The following is a 10,063-nucleotide window of genomic DNA, read 5'->3' as shown; positions in this document are numbered from 1 at the left end:
TGCCTAGAGCCCGTGCTCCACAACAAGAGAAGCCACCACAATGAGAAGCCCGCGCACCACAACAAAGAATAGCCCCCGCCCTCCACAGCTATAGAAAGCCCACGCAGCAATGAAGACCCAACGCAGCAAAAATAAATAAATATTTTTTTAAAAAGGAAAGCACATGTAACAAGAGGATCTTATTTAATCAAAGGACCAAGGAAGACCTCTTATAGAAAGTGATTTTTTTTGGATCACGCCCTTGCAGCTTGTGGGATCTTGGTTCCCTGACCAGGGATTGAACCCAGGCCCTTGGCAGTGAAAGTGCAGAGTCCTAAGAAGTGATATTTAATTGAGCTCTATGGATGAGTAAGAGTTAGCTCGGCAAAGAGAAGAGGGGAAGGGAGCATTCCAGAAAGAAAAAACAGCCTGTGCAAAGGTCCTGGGGAGCAAGGGACACACTATTCACGGACATGAGAGAAAGCCACAATGGCTGGAGTATAGAGAGCTAAGGGAAGTGAGGTGAGGTGGGACCAGATCATGTAGAAGCTTCTAGGCTGTTTTTTATCCAAGTATGAGAAGTATGACCAGCTGCAGCAAAATTCCCTGTGGTACTTACTAAAAGTGAAGATTCTAGGCCCATCCCCATCCCCACCTCTGTCAGTGGGGTTCCGGAATCAGCATTTTGAACATGTTCCTTAGGTAATTTGTGAGTACCCTAAAGTTTGAAAACCACTCTTCTGGGACAGATACAGATTTCGGTGACAAAATTGGAAAGGTTTTAAGCCCTCCCTTGATTAGATTTGTGTTCCAAAAAGGTCATTCTGACTTTGGGAGAAGGCTGGGATGGATGTGGGGAGTGGACTGGTTGGGGAGGCAGCTATAGTATCTCAGGTGAGGCATGATTTGGCTTCAGAAAAGGGGTGGGGATGAAGACAGGTGGGACCTATTCATGAGATACTTTGTAGGAAGAACCTTTATCATTTATTACAGAACATTGGGCTTCCCTGATGGCGCAGTGGTTAAGAATCCGCCTGCCAGTGCAGGGGACACAGGTTCAAGTCCTGGTCTGGGAGGATCCCACATGCTGCGGAACAACTGAGCCCGTGCACCACAATTATTGAGCCTGCACTCTAGAGCCTGCGAACCACAACTACTGAGCCTGTGTGCTGCAGCTACTGAAGTCCGCAAGCCTAGAGCCCGTGCTCCGCAACAAGAGAAGCCACCGCAGTGAGAAGCCCGCGCACCACAATGAAGAGTAGCCCCTACTCACCGCAACCAGAGAAAGCCCGCACACAGCACCGAAGACCCAGTGCAGCCAAAAATAAATAAATAAATTTATTACAGAAACATTTATATATTCACTTTTTCCGATCAGATAAGTAACACATGATAGTGGCAAAATTTCAGCTATACAGAAAAAGATAAAGAGGAAAGCAAAGGTAAATATTTTGCATATATTCTTATAGGCTTTTTGATATACAAACATATTCAGACATATGGATCTAGTTTTTTGTTGTTTATAATAATGGAACAATTCTGTAGTACTTGTTTGATTTCTGATTTTCAAGAGAACCGTATACCTTGAGCACCTTTTCAGGTCAATATGGACATATCATTTTAAATGTCTGGATCTGGATGGTATTCCTCTGAATGGATGTGCCTTAGTTTATTTGCCAATCCCCTACTGATGGATCTTTAGGTTGCTTCCAACTTTTCACATCATTAGAAGCGATCTCTTTCCTTCTATACTCAGTTTTGAACACAACAATATTTATTTCCTTAGAATACATTTTCGTTAGTGGAATTACCGGGTCACTGACAAACCACCTAGGTTCTATCACACATGCTCATATTGTGTTCTAAGGGGAGCTGTAGAAGAGGATAGCACCGAAGCCAGGGACCGGAAGTCTTCCCTTTGAAGGCCTTGGACTATTACTACATTACAGCTCTACCCTGGCCTTTCCCATTCTTTTTTTTTTTTTTTTCTTTTTTTTTTTCTTGGCACACATTTAGCGTGTGCGGTCGGAACTGGCGGGTTCGAGACTTGCCCCAGACATCCACCCCCAGCCTGGACCCCTAGCTGGGGCCTCCACGGCCCTCCCAGCCCCTAGGAATCCATCCCCAGTTCCCCTCCCCCACCGCGGGAGGGCGTGTTAGGGAGCCGCTTAGGCAGGCAACGATTGCACCATCCACGGTTTGAAAAGGAAGTGGAGGAAGCGCAGGCAGGAAAATCGTGCATCCCAAACGCCGAGCCCCCAGCAGCCAGGCCCGTACGCCTGCAGCGCTCCTTCAACCGCTACTCCCAGGGCTCCTTCAACCACTACTCCCAGGGCTCCGATCCCTTGCCTTCCTTCCTCTCCCCAGCCCAACTCTTTGCTGGGTACTGGCCCTTTTAGAAGCTGTCACGGTGGTGCTGTTGGCCCCGCCTGGCGGGGAGGGCCAAGAAGGAGGGGAGGGGTTGCTGGTGGCTGAAGCTGGGGGTGGGGGTGTGTGTGTGGGGGGGGTGGTCTGGGTCTATTTTTAGCTCCGGGTCGAGTCACGTGACGGCAGTGACGTCTCGAATGTTGTTGTTGGTGGCGGCGGCGAGCGGAGCCGGAGGAGCCGCCGCAAAGATGGAGGAGCCGTCGAGGAGGTGCTGCCGCTGCTGCCGCCGCCGCTGCTGCCGCCGCCGCCCGCGAAGCCGGAGCTCGAGCCGCAGGGGGTGAGCGCGCCCCACCAGCCCCGATCCCATCTCCCCCAGGCTCCCCGGACTCGACGCGGCGCCCCCTCCTCCCGCCGTCGCTGCCCGCGGGCTCCCCGAGCGCGCGTCGCGCTCCGCGCCCCCCTTCTTCCTTCCCGGCGCCCGGGTGCCAGTAGGCGCCCCCCGGGAGCATCGCCAGCCGGTAGCCGGGCCTCTGGGTTACTGCGCGCGCCCCTCCCCGCCCCTCCCAGGCAGGGGCGCCTTCCCTGCAGGTAAGGGAGGGGCCCGTCTTCCCGCTACCTACACCCCCAGATGGCCGGGAGACCGGCCGGGGATGTCTGATTTGCCCTCTCCCGGGAGACGCGTGGTGCGTTGCAGGGCGTTTTGAGCCCTGCACCCGGATTCTGTGCAAAGCCCTCTTCGCTGGACACCCTTTCTTGGTACTCTGAGGTGAGGGGCGCTGCCCACCCCACAGCGCTTCTAGCCATACCTCAGAACGCATCCTTGATTTTGTGTCCTTGACGTCCGTGCTTGAGGAGGGGGCCTGCGGGCCCACCTCACTTCTCTCTCCCATTATTCTCACCCCCTCCCCCGTGAGGCGTTACTGCGTTTGTTCCCACCCTCTTCTCCGTCTGACACCCTGGAGCCAGAGAGAGAGAGCTAGGAGATGAAAGCTGCCCCCCTTCTTGTCTGGGGTGGAGGCCCCCCGTTTTTCATCCTGGGTCTGTATCTCACAGAGAGAGGGACACTGCCTGTGCCTTTTAACTTGGGTAGGCTGCTTCCCCACCCCACCCTTCCCTGGGCCCCTGGGGAAGATGAGAATTGGCTGGGTGATAAGTAATTAATCTGGGAGTCTGGTTGTGGGGAGAGAAGAGGGGAAGGTGGGAGCACCCCATTTGGGGGAGGAGATGACCACCTGATGTCCCCCGTTGGCCTTCTGAGATGAGGTGTGTCCCTAAAGAGGAAGGGTAGCAGCTGCAGTTGCTCTTGGGGGTGCTCAAGAGACCCACCACTCTGACAGTGACCACTGTGCTTCTGGGGCCTGGAATGAGCTTTGGCGACTGGGGGTGATGATGGTGGTGACTGGGTTCAGGGTCCAACTGGGAGGGAAGGATGGAGCAGACCATAGGAACAAAAGGAGGCAGGGGGTGGGAGATCAGGAGTCTTAGCCAGAAGGACCCATGACCAGACTGCTTTGCAGGACTGGAGCCTGGAGCTGGGTCCTGCCCTGGGCCTCCTCAGGTTCAGAGGATGTAGGCAGGGAGGGTCCTCAGTTCGAGTTCCAGGCAACAGGGGCCCTGAGCCTATGCTGGCTGTTTAGGCGCTGGGCTGGGCTGGGCTGGGCTGGGGATGGTGGGTGAGCCATGTTGGGGGCTGCCTGCTTCTTCATTTCAGTCTTCCTTCCTTCCTCTTCCTCTTAAACACAAAGCTTGGGGAGCCCTTAGTTTGCCTCCTGCCCCTTCTCTTGAATCTTCTCTTTGCTCTCTCTCCCCTTGGACTTGGATCTGGGCTATGTCCAGACAAGGCAGGGTGGGCGTCTCTGAGTTAGAGGGGTGGGCCCCTAGCGTCTCCACTATATGCCGGGAATGTATGCCTGCCAGGGGCCAGAGAGACCTACCAGGTGCAGTTTACTTGGGGGCAAGGATGGAGGACATGTTAGCTCCGTGCCAGCCTCCCCTTCCCAATATATCCTCCTCTGTGGCTGGATGGAGTAATGGGGGGGGCAGCACTATCACATGCCCCACCCTCTCTAAGTAACTGCAGAGACAAAGGTTTGCATTCCCTCCCCTAGGGGTGGCATCTTAGCTGTGTGTTTAGAAATGGGGGCTGGGGCTGGGGGGTGGTGTGGGGCGGGGAGTTTGTGTTTCTGCAGGGGGGAGGGGGCATCAGCTATAGGAGCTGGGGGGAGTGCAGTTGGTGCCGAAGTACCAGCTGCTCTTTAATAATTAATTCTTCCTACTCACATCCCTTTGAGGAGGGATGTCTGGAACACGGCATCAGGCTCAGCCAGCCTGCTGGAGGACGCGCTCCTGTTGGTGGGGGGTGGGGGAGAGACGGCGAGGGGGTGCGGTTCTTGGCATTTTTGGAGCACTGTTGCTTGCTCATGAATGAAAACCTGATGCAGCCCGTGAGGGGGCCTATTGTAGCCGAGTTTGGCTAATTAAACTTTCTCTGCCTTTCTTCTCCCCCACCCCACCTCACCCCAGCCTCGGCCCCAGCCGTTTCTTGGATGGGGACTCTGTCTGGTAGTGCTGGTGAGGGGGTACCGTTCTGCGTGAGGTTTTAGGGCAAACAGACCTGGTCTTCTGCCCTTTGCCTCCGTCTTGCCCCTCCCTCCCCTCTCACCCCCCCCCCACCCTTTTTCTTTTTCTAGAAATAGCAGCCTCCTCCATCTGGCTTGTGCAGATGCCTGGAGCTGCGTCTGAGCAGACAAACAGAAATGGGCCGATTGCAAAAATGAATTTGTCAGCCTGGTGCCTTTTTTCCTCCCCTGTTGCCCTCCCCCCTCCGTTAGTTTGGGCCCTGGACATTCAAGTCAGCCATCCCTCCTGGCTCTGATCATCTGTAGGCTTCTGGTGGGCCAGCTTGGGGGAAGGCACACGGCGATGGAAGCTTTTGGAGGCTGGGGAAAGCGATCAGCCGTGGCCACGGTCAGGAGGGGTCAAGATGAGAGTTCCTTTGTGCCTTGGGATGGGATGTCTGGGCTTGTAGCTTTCTGATGACGTCTTTGGGGCACATCTCATATTGTGAGCAGTCTCAGGCTCACAGGATTTGGTTCAGACAGCTCACCTGGCTGCCTTGACCTGGGGACAGGTCCCCAGCCTCAGTGCTCAGGACTTGGGCCTGCCTCTAGCAGGGCCAGAGCTGGTGTGTTGGCAGAGCGGCTGCCTGGTGGTGCTGGAGTTCAGCTTCCTTGAGGGACAAGATACCTGCAGGGCAGCATTGTGAACTTCTGGCCTTTGAGGCATTGCATCCTCCTCATCTCCGTCACTTGTCTGCCCTTCTCCTGCCACCCTCTGCCAGAGTTTTTATTGCTCGTGAATGGAGTGCGGGATATTCCCCTAGGGTTTTTGCCTTTCCTCCCCGGCTTAGCCATGAGCTTGTAGGGTGAGATGCAGCAGGTTACCTGCCGTCCTGGCTGGAGGTGGGAAGTGGGTTTGGATCCTGGAGTGGGACAGAGGTCTGACTGGAAGAGAGAGTTCTCAGGGGATGGGGCCAGGGCCCTGGGGTCTGCCTACTTGTGATGTCACGGAAGCCAGGCTGCTCACTGGTTTGGCATCGAAGTGCCAGGAGCCACACAGCCCTTGGTCCGTGACTGCCCACCAAGACCTTCCTATAACAAATGGTCAGCAGTGAGTTTCTCTGGCTGAGGAGGCAGCCAACAGCTCAGGTTTTAACCATAAAGCTGCCCTTTCCCCTTGCATGGCCCTCCTTAGTCAAAAATCTACACCTGTCCTGTCTGTCCTGATTAGACCGTGAATGCTGCTTTGTTTCCCAGGGAGGCTTGATGGGGGTGTTGGCAGACACTCTCCACAGGTGGATGGGGGTCCGGGGTCCTGCTGCATCCTGCAGGGTGGGCAGGAGTGCAGCCTAACAGAGTCCTGAGCCCCTTGGGAGTTCTAGGAGCCCCTCCCTTCCTCTTCTCCCCAGGGGGTGAGGAAAATGGGGGCTCAGGGCAGATTTTAACGTAGATTGTGTACCATGGAGGCTCTGCCCCTCCTGAGTGCCCTGTTGTGGAGGTTCCTTTCACTAAGGAGATGGGCTGGGGCACTCGGGCTGCTGGGAATCGTGGGAATTTCTGAACCTGTGTTCCCCAGCCCATGGGAAAGGGTGTGAGCAGGGCTGGACGCCAGCCCCAGGGTGGGCATGGGCTGAGCTATCTGCCCACGCGGGCCCTGCCAGGGCACCAGCAAGCCCACGTGCCACCTTCCTGAGCTTGGCCCCAGTTCTGCGCAGCCTCTTTTGTCCTTGCCCCACACCTGTACCTGCTGGGAGCAATTCAGCCCCTTCTCTCCGCCTCCTCCCACCTCCCCATCTGAGTGCACCTTGCTCCAGCTACAGAGTCCAAACCTAGGGGGCAGCAGGCCTAGGAGGACTTGAGGTCTTCCTACTCTGTGCATGGCATACGTGTGTGCATGTCTGTGTGTATGTTCCTGTGTCCCTGCCGTGGCTGACTCCTGCGCTCCTCGGCTCCAAATGGACCCCACACCTGGCAATCCTTGAGAATGCAGAGCTTACCGAGAATTTATCCTGCCAGGAGGTGGGCTGTCCTGGGCTGGAGCTGATTGTCTCTTCCTAGTTTGGGGAGCAGAGTTAGGGTTTAAATCTCGGCCTCATCGATCGCTTACAGCTACCTCGATTTCACTGGGTGTTGGAGGGCCTGCCTTCATCTGGAAGAAAACAAAGGAGATCGTGTCTAGGGTGGATCGTGGACTGTTTAGGGATGGGCCCAGGTGGGTGCGTGTGTAGTGTCTGAGGCTTGAGGACTAGCTGTGGGGCTGGAGCGAGGTGGGGAGCTGGAGAGGTGGGGACAGGTTGGCAAACTCATGGTCCTGTAATACGGGGACATCCTCTCTTACTATATTGGCCTCAGCAGGTATACTGCTGGGCCTTTTGGTGCCTTTGTACAAACTGGAAAACGGTGTCCCTTATTCTGGGTGGATTTAGCCTGTGTAGCTTGGCAGGCAGAGCAAAGGCTGGATTTCAGACCTCGTTGCACAGGGCACAACCTATACAACACACACAAGGCCCTGGGTTTGGGCCTTGGACCCCCAGTCCAGAGGGCACCGGATGTGGGATGAATGTCTCTGTCTTTCGAAATTCTTGGAAACAGCATGGTTAATGGGTAGAGGAAAAACATTGTTGCCCTCTTTTTTCTGATCTGTTGTTGAATGGGGGAGACCAAGACAGAAGCACATCACGTTTCCAGAGTTGGGTGGCACAAGGATCAGGGAGTAGGGAGAAGATGAGAGTCCCACCTCAGGCTACTGGGGCTGGGATACCAGTCTCTCCCTTAAGTTCTGCGAGGGTCTCCAGATCAGCCCTGCGTCTCCCCACTGCCCTGGACAGAGGTCAGAAGCACTTTCCCTGCAGTTTCTCCTTTGGTGAGCACCATCTCCCACGTCAGGCACCTTTGGGAGTCTGTGAGGTCTCCCCACCTGGCAGTGGACATTGTCACCTAAAAAAGAATTTTGTTGTGGCTACTGTAGCCATTTCCCTTCCCTTGAGGGCTGACGTCCTCACCAATTAGAAAGAGAAGAAACCAGGGTCTGGTCCAGTTCTGTGCCCCTGGGCCCATGGCCCTCCCTCTCTTCCCTAGGTGTAACTGACAAGCTCCAAGGTCTCCTTCGACTCTCAGATTCCAGAGTTGGGGACCTCTAACCCTGCTCCATCTCTCCCCAGGGATGCCGTTCTGAGTGCCTGACTGCCTCGCCCCGAAGGATGGCCTCGGATGGGCGTTAGAGGCACAGCGGCCCCGGGCTCCTGTCCCGTCCGTCTGTCTGTTATCGTCTGTCTCTCTTGACATCACCGCAGCTCCACCCCCTCCCGTCCCAGCCCCCAACGCCAGCTTCCTGCGGGCCCAGAGCCGGCATGAACTCTCCCACCGAGTCGGGTAAGAGCTGGGAGGCTGGAGAAGGCACCTGGGGTGGCTTTGGATGTAATGGGCTGTATGGGTATCCAGCCCAGGCCAGCTGCCCTTCAGGGTCTGAGCCATAAGGGAACAAGGGGTCAGGAGTGGAGAATCATCGTGAGAAAAGGACAGAGGCAAACCCAAAGTGATTGACCATGGGGTAGACCTGAAACTGATGGGTTGACGGTCCAGCCTGGCCCTGGGAGGGCATGGGTTCAACTCTGTCCCCAGGCCTGCCCTCTCAACTCAGGGGCCTTCAATTCCGTGCCACCCTGCCCTGTTCACCAAGACAGGCAGGGCTGAGGGGGATGTGTGCCCCTGAACCTCTGCAGGCGGTCCGGGGATGATGTTGGAAGAAGTTCCCTATGATAGCTGAATGCGCAGCTTCCTTTTTTGTGGTGGTGTCCTCTCTTCCTGGTGGAGTGTTTCTCTGTGTTCCTTACTTTATTCTTAGTGGAGCTTTGCAGGGCCTTCAGCCTTAGCCTATGTTGGGATATGTGGTATTGGGGTGGGCATGCAGTGACATGTTGGCGGAGGAGACTTGGCTCTCTCCTTTGAGTCCAGGTAGACATGCCCTGGACATGGGAGAGTCCTAAGTTGGGGTCTCTGAGGTTTCTTATTCCCCTCTGCTCGTGGGAGCCTGCCTAGTGCTTCCAGAAATAGTCTATGGGTGGGACTCCAGGCAGCTTTGTGTACGGGTGGGTCTGGGTTTGTGCCCGTGAGGGTGTGTCCAAATGGCCTGAGCTGGACCCTCAGGAGTTTCACAGGGGGGTCTTGGGTCAGTGTGGTCAGAGTAATAACTGCCTTCCCTCCTTGGCTGTCTCCTTCTGCACAGACTTAAAGGATCAGAGTCCATCTTGCTCAACTTTAACCCCCCCCCCCCCACAGGCCATCCGGTCACTTAACATCTTTTTCTGTAGGGGTGGGAGCTATTTCTCCTTCTTTAGAGATAGGGAAACTAGGGCCTAGAGACCAAAACCCACTTGCAGGATGGTACTGAAGCAGCACCAGGGAGGGATCCAGGCCCCTTTGCCTCTCGCTCCCTGTCCTCGTCACTGCGCTCAATCTCATGCTTCCTGTTGTGAGGCTCCCCTGCTGGCGACCTGTGGCCCTGACCACAGCCCCAGGGCGGAAGCCGAAGCTGGCGGGATTGCTTGGCTTTGTGACATTTGTTTTGGTCAAGGCTGTGCCCCCTCCCCTTTCCCTTTCCAGCATGACATACCCCGGGCACAGACAGAGTAGAGAGCCAGCTGGAGGAGGCTGGGCTCCTGAGACTTAACCAGGTCAGCTTTGCCAATGGGCCCCCTCCTGCAGGGTCTGAGGCTCCCCCTCAGGTCCTCCCGCCTCTGCCTGCCTCCACTCCCCCTGCAGGGGCTGTGCCAGGTGTTAGACGTGGAGAGGTCTGTGTGACTCTGGTGCTGGAGGGGGGCTGCCCTGACTTCGTGCTTCCTCCTCTGAGGCTGGGCTGGCGAAGGGAAGGAGAGGCCTGGTGGGTTCTCATCAGCCCCTCGGCCATCTCAGCTGGACACTGCCCCTTGCAGGGTCAGTTGTGCCCGGCAGGGGTGCCAACCACTCCCTTCCTGAGCTACTATGCTGACCTGTCCAGGAGCCACTTCCAGTCACACCGGGCCTGGGGTCTAACCCTTGGCCAAGGGAACAGGAACCTCCCAGAGGCATCCGTTGGTGGCTTGGGGAGGACGTCTTCCAGCTTTGGGATTTTATTCCCTTACAGTGAAAGGCTGAGATAATCAGCCTCAGATAGATCAGGT

At 55.9% G+C, this 10,063-nt stretch overlaps 1 protein-coding gene across 3 annotated transcripts in view; it reads left to right on the top strand.

Annotated features, from left to right (window-relative positions):
• The first annotated feature begins 2,525 nt into the window (after positions 1-2,525).
• Positions 2,526-10,063, top strand: part of HDAC5 (histone deacetylase 5) — a 36,457-nt gene continuing 28,919 nt past the window's right edge. For all 3 annotated transcript variants that reach the window (XM_029212517.1, XM_029212519.1, XM_029212518.1), the window contains exons 1-2: positions 2,526-2,683; positions 8,066-8,276. In XM_029212517.1, coding sequence (XP_029068350.1) covers positions 8,255-8,276 — 22 coding nt within the window. In that variant the 5' untranslated portion in view covers positions 2,526-2,683; positions 8,066-8,254. The remainder of the gene's footprint in view (positions 2,684-8,065; positions 8,277-10,063) is intronic.

Source organism: Monodon monoceros, unplaced genomic scaffold, assembly GCF_005190385.1.
Source record: "Monodon monoceros isolate NGI ecotype Baffin Bay Population unplaced genomic scaffold, NGI_Narwhal_1 Super_Scaffold_9, whole genome shotgun sequence".
Lineage (NCBI taxonomy): Eukaryota > Metazoa > Chordata > Mammalia > Artiodactyla > Monodontidae > Monodon > Monodon monoceros.
This window is presented reverse-complemented; position numbering and strand designations above follow the sequence as displayed.